Raw genomic sequence first — 14,613 nt, 5'->3', positions numbered from 1 at the left:
CACACCAACAGCAGTAATTTGAGATCGAGATGTCCGACAGTTCGTTAGGGCTCATCCTCTCGAGCGCAGTTTCATTCATCCAACAACTTAAACTTTTAGAACAGTTAATTGTAGTTTTACAGAATCCCACATATATCACAGCAGGAAGTCCTGAGTTCAAATCTTTCCAGACCCCTATTTGGCTTCTTAATCTCACACTGCCACATTTTAGGCTTAGGCTAAAGTTCAGCCTACGCGTGAGCGACGATGGAGTTGAGAAGTCTAATAGAAAAAAATTGTTAAAGTAGAGGGAGGAAAATACCGCTATTAAGGGTATACATAAAATATCTACTATAATTTTGTATGACCTAAACTCCTACTATATATTGGGACAATTTCTCATGTAATTGTAAATTGAAACTCTGAACGGATACTGATATTGAAGAGATTATCTATTATTGAAATATACATCCATATATTTGATAAAAGAGTCATCTGGTTACAGTATCAAAGTTTCTATAATCCATCAAAAGAATATGTACATCTCCATCTAACAACTAAACTCAGAAGTTCATCTTACATATAAACAACTCATATCCAAAAATCTCACTATCAAACTGTCATCTGATAACGTAAATGCTCTTGTCTTACTTGCAGCTAGCTGAAGAACTTGAAAAGCAAGTAAAATGAATGGAATGAGCAATCACGGCTCAGTGAGCAGCACATCACTTCTAAACGGATCGAACATTCACTAGCACCTTTATAAAACGATATCATAACCCATCAATTCCAATCCAGTATAAGATATTCGTAAAATATCAAAAGTGAATGATATCTTCCCAACAAAACTTTTTACATATATGATCAATCAACAATATCAACTTAACAATAACAAAGCAACCATCAATGATCTATTCCATTGATTAATCTTAATCAAATCAAACATCAATAATTTATTCCATTGACCAATCTAATGCTCAATATCTAACTATGATCACGCATAACGCCAGTGACAAAGATGACCAAGTTTCCCCCTAATTAGGTCTCCACCTATATCAAGCGATGATTCGGCCCAGAAACACGTCCTGATAACAATATGCATAGTTATCCCTCAATGAGTTCTAATCATAACGACATGAGTACAATCCACTAGCAACATTTCTCCAATAACCCACAATCAAATCCTTTACCATTTCAAAACTCAAGCTCAATAACCAAATCATACCAGTTTTCACAATTCAATCATCAAACATAAAATCTTTCATAAACCATATTCAAAGTCAAGAACATTTCGTGATTCTTTCATAAAATGTTTCCCAAATCATTTACATGCAATCAACTCAAACTGTAATCAAAAGATATCTTATCATTTCAAACAGACAAAAAGGTAGTTAATGCTTTATCTACTTTTATGCAACCAAAAAGGCAATTTATAACTCATAATATAACTAATGCATATCGCTTTTAAAATATGAGTTTACAACATCGAAGAAGAGACAACATCACACACTTGGGAAAGCTTAAAACTAACCTACGAAGGATACTCGAACCGACGTATTCGTGTTTCTATCAATCAATCGAGAAACGATATCAAAATCCAAGTAATATACTATTCTAATGAATGCCTCGACTAAATTTCTATCACTACACCGTTTTGGCTAATGAATCAACTCCTTCACGCTAACAAAAAAACTCATTTATAGCGAACATTCGCCTTTATCTATTACGCGTATTATCCGTAACACATAACAAGCACGTGAAATTTCGGAAATTCATTCTAATCAAACCGTACTTCAAAATTGATTTTCGTCAAACCCTACGGCTCCACAATGCCCTGAACTAATATTCCTATATAAGTCCACAGCTTGACAACTCTTCTATAGAATCTCATAATTCAAAATTGACATAACTTCGAATTTATGGCCTAATTTCGAAAATTACACTGAATAGATGAATAATGGGCTCGGACACTTACCAAGTGTTGCAATTTAGAGTTGATTCGGGTTGTCGGGGTGTCCAGATCATGTATGTGCGAAAATTTCTCCCTCTCTTTTCCCCTCTCCTAATTCGCGGACGAGCTCCTTTTCTTTGTTCTTGTCGCCCGTGCTTTTCTTTCCCTTGTACGCTCACAAGCTCACCTATTGAAGGATAGTGAAGGTGGGCTGAATATTTGGGCTTGGGCTTGGGGGCTTGGGCCGGGCCATTATTACAGAAACAACAGGAATAAGGCCAGAGTACTTGAAGAAGGAGGCCATGCCATTAAAGCAAGTCCCAAAGATAATTCAAGAAATCCTCTGTAATGGCGAACCGATGGGGAAGATTCGTCCCAGAGGCGGTAAAGCCAGGATTCTTGTGGGTCACCCCTTAGATCATGATCTTGACCGTCTGCAACTGGCATATCCATCCATAATTATCAGGTAAAATAGTGAAAAAAGAAAAAAAGAGAAAAAGAGTTGTTCCCTAGAAAGCTCTTGAACTTTTTGTTCTTTGTTGTATCATTTTCAGAGATGAAACTATTCATTAACACTAATAATGTCATGGCTGGGTGCGGAGATACCGCACAATATCCTCCACTGCTGAAAACAAGCAAGCTGAGCAACTCTCTTAAGTTCTCGACACAAGCCTACCCTAGGCAATTAAGCACTCAATTCACCTATCATTCATTTTCTGTTTTGCATTATCGCAAACATGACTTAGATGAACCTTAGTGGGACACAGTTACTATTCAGAGCACGTAGCAGAAGTCCGGAACCTTTACCAGAGAGATTGCCAAGAGGGAGTTCACGTCCGAGCGCGTCAACACATCCAGTTGGATTCATTTAATTCAAAAGCTTAAGCTTATAAGTTATAGGCCAGTTAGAATAGATTAACTACTCCATACCATACCAATTCTCCAACGTGAGACTTTTTCTAACACAGCGCACACTTGCAGCTTAACAAAATGTTTTCATAAAAGAGGACCAAATTATTAAGTTAATAAAGATTAACATGGTCGGCAATAATAGACCATTAAATTGTTAAAGAATTGATGAAGTAAATTACCACAGATTATCGACCAAAAAAAATTACCACGGATTAAAAGGAAACAATTAATTAGGAATAAACGCGACGGTCAATATTGATGAAGTCCATGAACATTGTAATATGAATATAACAACAAACTTGAGTTTAAGAAAAAAGATTTAAAAAATGCTGAGTTGGCAATAGATTAGAGCTTGTTGAAATTGCTTAGAATGGTAAGAATACCTTAAAAAGTTTCCTTTTTCGGATAGGATTACCAAGAATGTGCAACTATTATCATAAGCAATGAAATTCACCCGAACATTGCATTTAGACACAATGAACTTGGATTACATCCATGTCTCTGTACATTGACAAATCCCAAATTCTTAAACCAAAGTCAAGCTTCACCAATCCATGATGGTCAACCTCACCGACTCTCTACCTTAACACTACAAATAGATGGACAAGGTGAGTTCACATCAACTTATTAAAGAACAAAGAACCTCTCTTCTCTTCTATATTCCCACCGATCCACACACAATTACTTAGCTTGCCTTTTGCTTATTCAATGGCTTCCTACTCAAATGTCACCATCCCCTCTAAGATCAAGGCTTGGCTCTACGCGAAACATGGAAATCCTGTCGATGTCTTGAAGCTAGATTCAGATCTTAGGGTTCCTGAGATTAAGGAAGACCAGGTCCTTGTTAAGGTTGTTGCTGCTGCCCTGAATCCTGTTGATGCCAAGAGAGCTCTTGGCTTCTTCAAGGACACCGACTCTTCGCCACCTGTAAGATATCATATTATGGACATTTTTTTTTAAAATTTCGTCCATTGCTGGTGACAACAAAAGCGTGCTAAATGCTTTTATATTATGATCTTGAATTTCTCCTATTGTATTCCATCAATTGTGTTTGTGTCACTTGTGAAAAGCGATTCTTGACAGACAGTAAATGATATAAAGACTTAATTGCTAGAAGACATTTTTTAGTATTATCACTGTGAGTAGGTTATTAGCATCTAATTACTTTTTTTTATTGAAATGTTTTTCTGTCTTTCTATTTTTCTTCGTGCTCATTAAGATTGTGCCGGGTTACGACATGGCTGGTGTGGTGGTGAAAGTCGGGGATCAAGTGAAGAAGTTCAAAGTTGGGGACGAAGTGTACGGAGACGTCAATGAGAAATCCTTGGACCTGGACGAAGTGTACGGAGACATCAATGAGAAATCATTGGACCACCCACAGCAACATGGCACTTTGGCTGAGTACACTGCTGTGGAAGAGAGGCTGCTGGCTCTCAAGCCCAAGAATTTGAGCTTTGTCGAAGCTGCTGCACTTCCCGCAGCCATTGAAACCGCTTATGAAGGCCTCGAGAGGACTCGCCTCTCGTCTGGCAAGTCCATCCTCGTTTTGGGTGGCGCCGGTGGTGTGGGGAGCCTCGTGATTCAGGTATCTCATTTCGAATTGCTAAGATCCGTTGATGCTTGCAAAAGAAAAAAGAAAAGCTCGTAACGGATACAATGATGTCAACTGTTATTGGGGTGGGATCTGCTCAAGTATTCCTTCAATTTAGACCTTGAGATCATGATACTTATGACATAATCATCTTATCGTTTCAATCTACGTATATTTGGAACTTTCAGTTCTTGGGATTCAACGTTGGGTGATGTATGTGTCTGAATTTTTTTTCTTGGTCCTAAAACACACAGCTAGCCAAGGAAGTCTTTGGTGCATCAAGAGTGGCAGCTACATCTAGCACCGGAAAGCTGGACTTCCTGAAGAGTTTGGGAGCTGATTTGGCCATTGATTACACCAAAGAGAACTTTGAAGACCTCCCGGAGAAATTCGATGTTGTGTATGATACAATAGGTATGTGGGGTTCGAAATATTCACTAATCTTTTCCATTTACGAGTTTGGAGTTCGTACAACTTCTTAGTCTTGTATTGATAATTTTGTACTCAGATAAATTCCGCACACGCGCGTGCGCACACACAGGGGGATGCATATATTTCCAAATGGAATTACAACTGTTTCTATATCATCTTCTAGCTACTATTATTACTAAAGTTTAAGGGGCACTTAAACGAATGCTCTTTTTGAAGATTTTAATGATAGTAGATAAAATGCATGCAGGTCAAAGGGAGAGGGCGACAAGGGCAGTGAAGGAAGGAGGAAGTGTGGTGACAATAGTGGGGGGCGTAACTCCACCCACTTTCAAGTTCGTCTGGACATCTAAGGGCTCAATCTTGGAGAAACTCAATCCCTTCATAGAGAGCCAGAAAATAAAGCCAGTGATTGATCCCAAAGGCACATTCCCATTTTCTCGAGTTCTCCAAGCATTCGCGTATCTCGGGACCGGCCGAGTCACCGGAGAGATTGTCATCCACTCGATCCCATGAAGAGAGAGAGAGAGAGTCCATAGTGATATATATATTTTTTTGGTCAAGAATCATAGTGATATATTGAGTAGGCTTATTGTTCGACAAGAGGGAGGATGTACTTTGTCATTGTGTACATTACTTAATTGGCAATTAGTGTGAATAAAACTCACAAGTTATGTCTTATTGATGTTGTTCCATTAATGTTTTCATTGATATCGCAACAATTACGACGGATAGGATCTCTCTCTCTCATGAGAGTATTATGATGATATGATGAAATTTGGACCAAATTATAGCCATTTCTCCGATAGCAAAGCACGGTACTTAATAAATGTTACATGTGCCCGAACCTCGTGCAAAAAGCATCCTCTCTGTTAGCTTTTGTGGAAGCGTGTGTGCAAGCTTGTGTTTGTGTGTGTGAAATATAGCGAGGGAGCAGAGAAATGCCGAAGGATCCACGAAGGAACAAGGGACAAAGGCTCCTTCTATGATTAGTTGGTATTACAGAAGAAAGAGGAGAGGTTCGTTAGTTGGTCTGCTAAGTGTGTTTGCTTTTGGACGACCCCAAGCCTTTCTTTAGGCTTACGTCACTGACTTAGACATGCAAAAATCTCCGCTCAAAGACAAATTTTTCGGTTGCACTTATCCCTAGCCAGCTCTACTATAGAGCTTTTTTTTTTTTTTTTTTGGTCGAAATACTATAGAGCTTTGGGAACCGACTTTTAAGGCAATTATCGCTGCAATGTTGCAGAGATAACTTTTATGGATTTTTCTGCACAAACTTGAGTGGACTCCAACACATCCTTTGCCGCCCAAGTGCCAGATCTTTTTTGACCAAAAAAAAAGTACCAGATCTTCTGTAGGATTTCTCTAGACTTCTCTAGCAAATGCCCATGCTAGAAGACTCTAGAAATTGGATCAGCATTTTAATACTGTCAGCCCGTATCAGAGTGTCTAAGTTTATTGATCTGAAGAAAATATTTAGCTTATGTCCCCTGTGATGGGAGATAATTTGAAATTGAAAATATTCTCAACTCAAGACACACAAGGAAAAGGAAATCAATAGACTTCTACGTTGATTTCTTTCACTTTATCTCCCATTGTCAACGTAATTACAACACATACCTTTATATAGACTAGTTACATGACTACTGAACAAACTTTTAAATGACTCATAAATAAGACTAACATTCCAATGAGATAGACTCTTAGGAACTCTCAGAACATTAACTAAATATCGAGACGTGAAGAGATGCTTGGAAAGCAACAATATAATAAAGACTCATGCACCGAACAATCATCGACATTATCGACATCGAGGTAATTGCTCGACAACTTCAACCTCAACTCGACAACTCATCGATAGTCTCGACATTCATGAATTTGGTTTATTTTCTAACACTCCCCCTTAAACCAAATTCTCTTCCATCAATCATTCCAAGGAGGCTCTTCAACTTCCGAAATGCATCGACCTTGAGAGGTTTCGTAAAAATATCGGCTACTCGGTCTCTGGTCTTCACATGAGAAATTTTGATCTCTTTCTCTTTTACTTGCTCTCGAATGAAGTGATATCGAACATCGATATGTTTACTTCGTTCATGAAAAACTGGAATTTTTGCCAAAGCAATCGCAGAAACATTATCGACAAAAATCTCTATTAATTTCACTTGCTCCATATGAATCTCTTTGAGTAGCCTTCTCAACCATTTCGCATGGCAAACACATGAGGACGCTACTACATATTCAGCTTCACACGTTGATAGAGTAACACTGGGTTGCTTCTTTGATGACCACGTAAAAGCAGTGTCACACAAGAAAAATACAAAGCCTGTAGTGCTTTTTTGATCATCTATGTCTCCATCATAATCACTGTCTGAATAAGTTCTAAGCTGAAATGATTTAGACTGAGTGTAGTGTAAGCCATGATTGATAGTACCTTTGATGTAGCGAAGTATCCTCTTTGCAGCTTTAAGATGAGTCGACTTTGGTTTCTCCATGTATCGACTCACGATTCCTACACTATACATGATATTTGGTCTCGTACAAGTCAAGTATCTCAAGCTTCCAATGAAGCTTCTATAATATGTTGGATCCACATCTACACCTTCATCAAACTTTGAAAGCTTGATTCCACACTCCATCGGTATATTGACCGGCGTACAATTTTTCATGTTGAATTTTTCAAGGATATTTTCTGCATATCCTTTGTGGGAAATAAAAATCCCTGCTGCACTTTGCTTCACTTCGATACCAAGAAAATAATTCACGAGACCATTATCCATCATCTCAAATTTCTTCACCATCGACGCCTTAAATGCATCGATCATCGATGGATTATATCCTGTAAAAACAAGATCATCGACATATAAACATGCCAATAAAACATCACCTTTTTCAAGCTTCAAATAAAGTGCATGTTCATATGGACATTGAGAGAAACCATTTGTCTTGAAATAGGCATCGATTATGGAATTCCACGCTCTCGGTGCTTGTTTAAGCTCATATAGAGCTTTCTTCAACCTCAGCACTTTGTCTTCATTATCTTTCACAATAAGCTCCTCGGGTTGCTCGATATAAATTTCTTCATCAAGGATGCCATTTAAAAATGCTGATTTGACATCCATTTGATAGATTTGCCAATCATTTTGAGCTGCAATAGAAATTATTAATCTAATCATTTCCATGCGAATAACAGGGGCAAAAACCTCATCATAGTCGATTCCGGCCTTTTGCTTGTATCCCTTCGCAACTAACCTGGCCTTATACCTTGTCACTTCTCCTTTCTCGTTTTTCTTGGCTTTATACACCCATTTCACATCGATCGATTTCTTGTCCTTCGGAAGAATCGCAAGTTCCCATGTTTGATTCTTCTCGATGGCTTCAATTTCTTCATTCATGGCTTTTCTCCATTTTTCTTCTTCGGCAACATCATCATAGACAAGCGGTGCAAAATCTGCAAGAAGGCATACAAGGTGAAGCTCATTGGTAGCTTCATAAATTTCAGACAATCTCCTCGATCTTGGCACTAGCGGTTCATCGACACCATTTGAAGAGGTTGGTGGTGATGAACTTGAAGAAGATATCGAAGCAGAAAGTGGAGAGATCCTTCAACTCCATTTGTCTTGAATTATCACGAGCATTTGCTTCGTCTTCAGGATTGTCTTGCCATATGCCTTCTTCATCGAACTTGACATCTTTGCTTATATATACTTTCAAAGTGTTAGGATCAAATAATCAATAAGCTTTGGATGAGGTATCATACCCGATGAAAATGAGCTTTTTGCACTTGTCTTCCAACTTCGATCTTTTTTTGTCCGAGATATGAGCATAGGCAATGCTCCCGAAAATTTTCAAGTGAGAAATACTTGGTGTTCTCCCGCTCCATGCCTCTTGTGGAGTTACGCCTTCAAGTCCATTTGTGGGATATCTATTTTGAAGATAGACGGCACACATAACAGCTTCACCCCAAAGCTCTTTGGGCAAATTCTTGCTTTTCAACATGCTTCGAACCATGTCAAGAATGGTTCTATTTTTCCGTTCAGCCATGCCATTTTGTTTGGGAGAATATGGAGCCGTCAAGAAACGTAGAATTCCATGATCTTCACAGAATTTGTTGAATGTGGCGGAAATGAATTCTCCTCCACGATCGGTTCTCATGGCTTTGATGAAATAGCCACTCTCTTTTTCAACTAACCTCTTGAATTATTTGAACACATCAAACACTTCCGATTTCTCCTTCAAGAAATACACCTAGGTTTTCGAGTAAAATCATCAATAAATGTAACAAAGTATCGGCGACTACCATATGTTTGAGGAGTGATTGGGCCACACACATCAGAGTGAATAAACTCAAATGGCTTTTTTGCTCGATAAGTTGCTTCCCTTGGAAAGCTTGTTTTGGAATGCTTGCCAATTACGCACCCTTCACATAATTGATCGGGATGATTAATATGTGGTAAGCCATAAACTATCTTTCTTCGAGAAAGCAAATTGAATCCGCCAAAATTGAGATGGCCGAACCTCAAATGCCACAGCCATGAAGGATCATCCACACATGCCTTTAAACATCGAGCCATTTCATTTTTTATATTAAGAAGTGTTAAAATATGTCTCGAGTTTGAGCTTGATAAACGAAACCCGACTCGAAATTATTTGTGTGGAGGTCTAAATATTTTGAATAGGATATTTCCTATTTTGTTTTGATATCAAATTAGAATCGGCAAAGCAAAATAGAGAAGGAAAGATTATCGACAAACATATATTCAAATATTGCAGCCTTTGGACTTGAAATTGGAAAGTCCAACGTGTGGACAATATTCGGTCAACTTGAATTGGATTGACCGAAACTCACTGGAATTTGGTTTCCTTATCCTGTACGTACAGCGGCTATCTTTGACGGTTTGTTACAATCCTTCAAGCGGTGGAACTACGAACATTATATATTTGGGGTTGCTCTCTTGGACGATAACAGAGAGGGAGAAAATATTGAAGCGCCGTTTCGTCGAGTGCTTGTGGATTATCTCCATGAGTTTGTTCGTGGAATTACACCAAGAGTTCAAGTGTTCGTAGCGATTAAATCTTGTGATAAGATTTGTGTACAATTCTTTTGCGAGATTGAGAGATTATTTCGTGAGGAATTGTGGGGCTAAACACTGCGTGAGCTATTGGGTATAATTGGGGCTTGGGAAACACTTAGAGTGTTTGAGTGACTCGAGTGTGGTTGTAATCTCCGTTGTATTGCTTGATCTATAGTGGAATTCTATGCTGCTCTCCCCGTGGACGTAGGTCACTACGACCGAACCACGTAAATCTGGTGTCCGATTTATTTTCTTATTCTGTCAATTTTATTGTTCGATCGCTTGGCTTTCGCAACAAGAAGAAACATCCAGTTCTTTGACATCTTCACATTTGCAATCAGTTTATTATTTTGGTCTCTTAGCATAAGGCTAAGATCTTTCATGTGGATAGTATAACCTTTCTCAAGAAGCTGTCCAAACTCAAAATATTGCTTGACATTTTTGGAACATAATAAACATTAGAAATAAACTGATGTGCACCATTCTTCAGACTAATCAAAATTGTACATTTGCCTTCAACAAGAATTTTAGAATCATCACCGAACGAGACTTTCCCTTTGATTGTCTCATCCAATTCGGCAAACATCTCCTTTCTTCCACACTTGTGGTTGCTTGCACCGGTATCCAAGTACCACGTATCATTTTGTCTTTCTTCATCTTCTTTGAATGCCAATAAAAGAACTTGATTGGCATCATTTACCAAGCTCACATTTTCGTCTGCTCCGCTATTCTCTTTGTTCCAACAGTTAGAAGCATAATGGCCAAGTTTATTGCAATGATAACATCGAATTTTAGATGTATCATACCATTGCCCTCTCGAGTTTTGTCCTCTCCCACGAGTACCTCTTTGATTTTGGTATCTTCCGTCATGTCGAGCAATATCTCCACTGCTTCATCCACGACCTCTTCCTTGAAAGCGACCTCGCCCTCGACCTCGATCTTGATGAGTCCCACGAGTTTCCATGGGATCTCTACTTTGCTCCTTATCATCTTGAATGGTTAATCGAGTTTGGAGTACTTCCTCCACTGGCTCATTCTTGTTTCTTTTAAATCTTTCTTCATGGGCTTGCAATGAACCCATGAGCTCATCGATCATCATGGCATCAAGGTCTTTGGACTCTTCAATCGCAACGCCAATATAGTCGTACTTTTTGTCTAAGGATCGAAGAATCTCCTCGACAACACGAACATCTTCAACATCTGCTCCATTTCTTTTCATTTGGTTGACAATTGCCAACACTCTTGTGAAATAATCGGCAATCAATTCAGATTCTTTCATACGGATTGTCTCGAATTCACCTCTCAAAGTTTGAAGGCGAATCTTCTGAACTTTTTTAACTCCTTGGTGTGTGTTGCAAAGAATCTCCCATGCTTCCTTAGAAGTAGAACCATTCGACACCTTCTCGAACATCGAATCATCTAAAGCTTGATAGATGATTGACAGGGCATATTGATCTTTTGATCGAACTTTCTCTAAGGCATTCGTCTGGTTTTGATTCAACACGGCGTCGTCCTCTGGCTCATCATAGCCAGTGTTGACAACTTCCCACACACTATAGGTGCCGAGTAAGGCTTTCATTCTAGCAGCCCAATTGCCATAATTTTCTTTAGTAAGACGAAGGTATTGCAAAGGAAGCTGATTGTTTGTTGAGGCCATGATCACAAACCGTAAGCTCTGATACCAATTTGATGGGAGATAATTTGAAGGTGAAGATATTCTCAACTCAAGGCACACAAGGAAGAGGAGATCAATAGACTTCTACTTTGATTTCTTTCACCTTGTCTCTCATTGTCAACGTAAATACAACACATACCTTTATATAGACTAGTTACATGATTATTGAACAAACTCTTAAATGACTCATAAATAAGACCAACATTCCAATGAGATAGACTCCTGGGAACTCTCAAAACATTAACTAGATATCGAGACGCGAAGAGATGCTTGGAAAGCAACAATATAATAAAGACTCATGCACCGAACAATCATCAACATTATCGACATCGAGGTAATCGCTCGACAACTTCAACCTCGACTCGACAACTCATCGATAGTCTTGACATTCATTAATTTGATTTAATTTCTAACACCCTGCTCATTGAGCTGTGTTTCATAATTATGAAAGCCAAGTACATGTAAACAAAAATATTACTAAGGATCACATATAAGTGATAAGTGACTTTGTGGAAAACTCACATGTATTCTGTTAATTAGGTCAGCAAACTTGCGAAGTTACTCGGGGGTCAATTAACCGCATATGTGATGGATGAATGAGATTTCAGAAAGCACCAAGAACCAGTACATGTAAATGGAGACTATTCATACATTCACTTTCTTATTTTTGTTTATGATATGCATATCACTACTGGTTTAGCTTACAGAATTTCCCTTCTTTAGCATGAAGAAATACTCCTCGACCGAATAAATTGAGCTTCAAATCGCCAACCGTTACTGATCTAAGAGTCTAGACACCAACAGTAGTAATCAGACCTCGAGATGTTAAAAAGTTCTTCAGGGCTCATCCTCTCGAGCTCACTTTGCCTATACAGCATGAAATTGTCCGCCAGCGGATTGTCCTCTTTGACATGAGCTTGAGATCTCATTCTCATGTAAAGCCTCATCGTGGCAACGCAATCGTCATAAGGGTCTTGTATACCGGTCTGAATGTCATAACTGTGCCCACCAAAGTTTCATCTACTGTTATGTTCGTAATATCGCGAGATAGAAAATGAATAATAGATATAATCGAGTGCTTGATTACCCAAGGTAGGCTTGTGTCAAGTATTTGAGAGAGTTGCTCAGCTTGCTTGTTTTCATCAGTGGAGGATATTGTGCAGTATCTCTGCACTCAGCCATGACAATATTAGTGTCAATGAATAATTTCATCTCTGAAAATGAAGAACGAAGAACTAAAATTTTAGGAGCTTTTAGGGAACAATTTTTTTTCCTCCTTTTTCTTTTCACTATTTTACCTGATCATTATTGGTGGATAATCTAGTTGCAGACGGCCAAGATCATGGTCTAAGCCGTGTCCCACAAGAATCCTGGCTTTACTGCCTTTGGGACGAATCTTCCACATCGGTTCACCATTACAGAGAAATTCTTGAATTCTTTTTTGGACTTGCTTCAGTGGCATTGCCTCCTTCAAGTACTCTGGCCTTATTCCGGTTGTTTCATACCTGAAAGTGAGGCACTTCTTCAGGGTTCTCATCAATGGAAAGCACATACAAACTGCGGGATCAGATCACATGGACTATGTCATATCCGAGAATTTGGCTCTGGATAAAGAAGCGTTTAGCTCAGTTCATACAATAATGTTCAATAATCAACAAGCTTAAGCTTTTGGTAAATTCAGCTGGCGATCCTACTCTTTAACACAGGAAAATACCTTAATTAGAAGTCTCAAAGAGTCTGCACAATTGAAAATGTACCTGAAGTTGGTGACCGGAATGGGAGGCTTGACATAGGTGTGGAAGATGATGTTTTCATATTCGTCGATGATGCAGACCCTAGCGCACAGGTCTAGGGACCCATCACTGCCACCTCCAACCATCTTGCAAGCCAGTGCAACCACCTGTGGCCCTCTGGTTCGACCGTTGTCAATGGTCAGTTTGTCGTGGATCCCCAAGTTAGCCAAGCGAGCCAGTAGTCCCTAAAACACATGAGGCAATGAATAATCATAAGAAAACATATGAACATTTCTCCAGAGTTATTTTCCTTCTAGATGACGAGGTTTTTTGGTTGAAGGTTATTACAGCATTAATGCCGGAGAATTGACATCTTCCTTCATGCGCTCGACGAGAATTAGGGTTGTCAAGTATGGTCAGGCAGAATCTGCACCCGAGGATGCTGAAGATGTTCTTGCATTCTTGTTTTGGCAATGGCCCTATAAATCAGAGGAGTACAAAATCATCAGGTGTATATAATTGATTTATAATTAGTTCTTACACATACATAGAAGCTAGGGGATTTCATTAGCCGATATGGTGTTACTACATATAATCTAGGATGATAGACGCATATGCCAACACGCACACGCGCGCACACACACACACACACACACACACACACACACAATTTTATATAACATGAAGGAAAAGCTTGATTCGTTTTGAGGATATGGGAATTATACCAATAAGATGCTCCCTAAGAGACTCGAAAGATCTGCAGTGCTTCTTGCAGATCCCGCACATCGGCTCATGGCCAGAGTGATGCGAAATTTTCATGTGCTCCACCAGGTGATCCATCCTGTTGAACTGTCTGAAGCATGCTGCACATTTGTTTCTGCTCAAAGAAAATATAATCAGAGAGTAATATGGACACGAAAGCACAACCTTATGTCTAAGCCTTACATGAATACATATGTTGTAGAAACTGTATTCTTAACTCTAGTGAGATTCTTGCACTTCATCTATGTTAGACAATCAAATTCCTAGATAGACATATCATCTATACAAAGTAGACAAGCCTGTAAGGTTTCCATGCGGAGATGTGCATTTCATCTAAATTTGCGTGCGCAAAAATGTGCACGCATGCGCACATGTGAGAGAGACGGAACAGAAAACCTTAAAGTTTCCGTAGAGTCGCTTCGATAGTCCATGTGGTTGCTCTCGACTAGTCGTGTGGCCGTGAGGCGGCGATGAGAGAGAGAGATGCTACTTAATTATGATGAAGA

The 14,613-nt window shown here is 39.0% G+C and overlaps 3 protein-coding genes across 5 annotated transcripts; 1 reads left to right on the top strand and 2 right to left on the bottom strand.

The window, feature by feature from the left end:
• The first annotated feature begins 3,484 nt into the window (after nt 1-3,484).
• Nucleotides 3,485-5,388, top strand: LOC115688266 (2-methylene-furan-3-one reductase-like). 3 transcript variants are annotated; one of them, XM_056314045.1, is made up of 5 exons: nt 3,485-3,769; nt 4,062-4,172; nt 4,215-4,427; nt 4,688-4,847; nt 5,113-5,388. In XM_056314045.1, exons 1-5 carry the CDS (start codon nt 3,551-3,553, stop codon nt 5,376-5,378), a joined length of 969 nt encoding a protein of 322 aa, XP_056170020.1. In that variant the 5' UTR covers nt 3,485-3,550; the 3' UTR covers nt 5,379-5,388. The 3 variants fall into 3 exon arrangements, with proteins under 3 accessions (XP_056170020.1, XP_056170021.1, XP_030469896.1); XM_056314046.1 differs by having other exon boundaries at nt 3,485-3,691; nt 4,062-4,427; XM_030614036.2 differs by having other exon boundaries at nt 4,062-4,427.
• Nucleotides 5,389-10,829: 5,441 nt separating this feature from the next.
• LOC115688263 (uncharacterized) lies at nt 10,830-11,594 on the bottom strand. Its single transcript, XM_030614026.2, has one exon. The coding sequence runs from the start codon at nt 11,592-11,594 to the stop codon at nt 10,830-10,832; it is 765 nt and encodes a 254-aa protein (XP_030469886.2).
• A 675-nt stretch (nt 11,595-12,269) lies between these two features.
• On the bottom strand, nt 12,270-14,613 carry LOC115688301 (uncharacterized). Its single transcript, XM_030614098.2, has 7 exons — nt 14,504-14,613; nt 14,071-14,222; nt 13,694-13,824; nt 13,370-13,590; nt 12,911-13,117; nt 12,700-12,780; nt 12,270-12,611 (listed from the first exon to the last, which is right to left on the bottom strand). The coding sequence occupies exons 1-7, from the start codon at nt 14,536-14,538 to the stop codon at nt 12,395-12,397; spliced, it is 1,044 nt and encodes a 347-aa protein (XP_030469958.1). The 5' UTR covers nt 14,539-14,613; the 3' UTR covers nt 12,270-12,394.

The sequence above is a fragment of the Syzygium oleosum genome, unplaced genomic scaffold, assembly GCF_021117445.2.
Source record: "Syzygium oleosum isolate NSW1041296 unplaced genomic scaffold, Sole_v2.1 Sole_v2.08, whole genome shotgun sequence".
Classification (NCBI taxonomy): Eukaryota; Viridiplantae; Streptophyta; class Magnoliopsida; order Myrtales; family Myrtaceae; genus Syzygium; species Syzygium oleosum.
Note: the sequence above shows the minus strand (reverse complement) of the source record. Positions and strands in the feature narration are given on the sequence as shown.

What these genes read in the sequence shown, in the direction of transcription:
- LOC115688263 (XM_030614026.2), bottom strand. Translation starts at nt 11,594, where the DNA reads ATGGCCTCAACAAACAATCAGCTTCCTTTGCAATACCTTCGTCTTACT.
- LOC115688301 (XM_030614098.2), bottom strand. Translation starts at nt 14,538, where the DNA reads ATGGACTATCGAAGCGACTCTACGGAAACTTTAAG. An exon ending in GACTCTACGGAAACTTTAAG is followed by an intron (nt 14,223 to 14,503) that starts GTTTTCTGTTCC and finishes TTCTTTGAGCAG; the next exon opens with AAACAAATGTGCAGCATGCT. An exon ending in ATTCCGGTCACCAACTTCAG is followed by an intron (nt 13,118 to 13,369) that starts GTACATTTTCAA and finishes CCTCACTTTCAG; the next exon opens with GTATGAAACAACCGGAATAA.
- LOC115688266 (XM_030614036.2), top strand. Translation starts at nt 3,551, where the DNA reads ATGGCTTCCTACTCAAATGTCACCATCCCCTCTAAGATCAAGGCTTGG. An exon ending in ACACCGACTCTTCGCCACCT is followed by an intron (nt 3,770 to 4,061) that starts GTAAGATATCAT and finishes GTGCTCATTAAG; the next exon opens with ATTGTGCCGGGTTACGACAT. An exon ending in TGGGGAGCCTCGTGATTCAG is followed by an intron (nt 4,428 to 4,687) that starts GTATCTCATTTC and finishes TAAAACACACAG; the next exon opens with CTAGCCAAGGAAGTCTTTGG.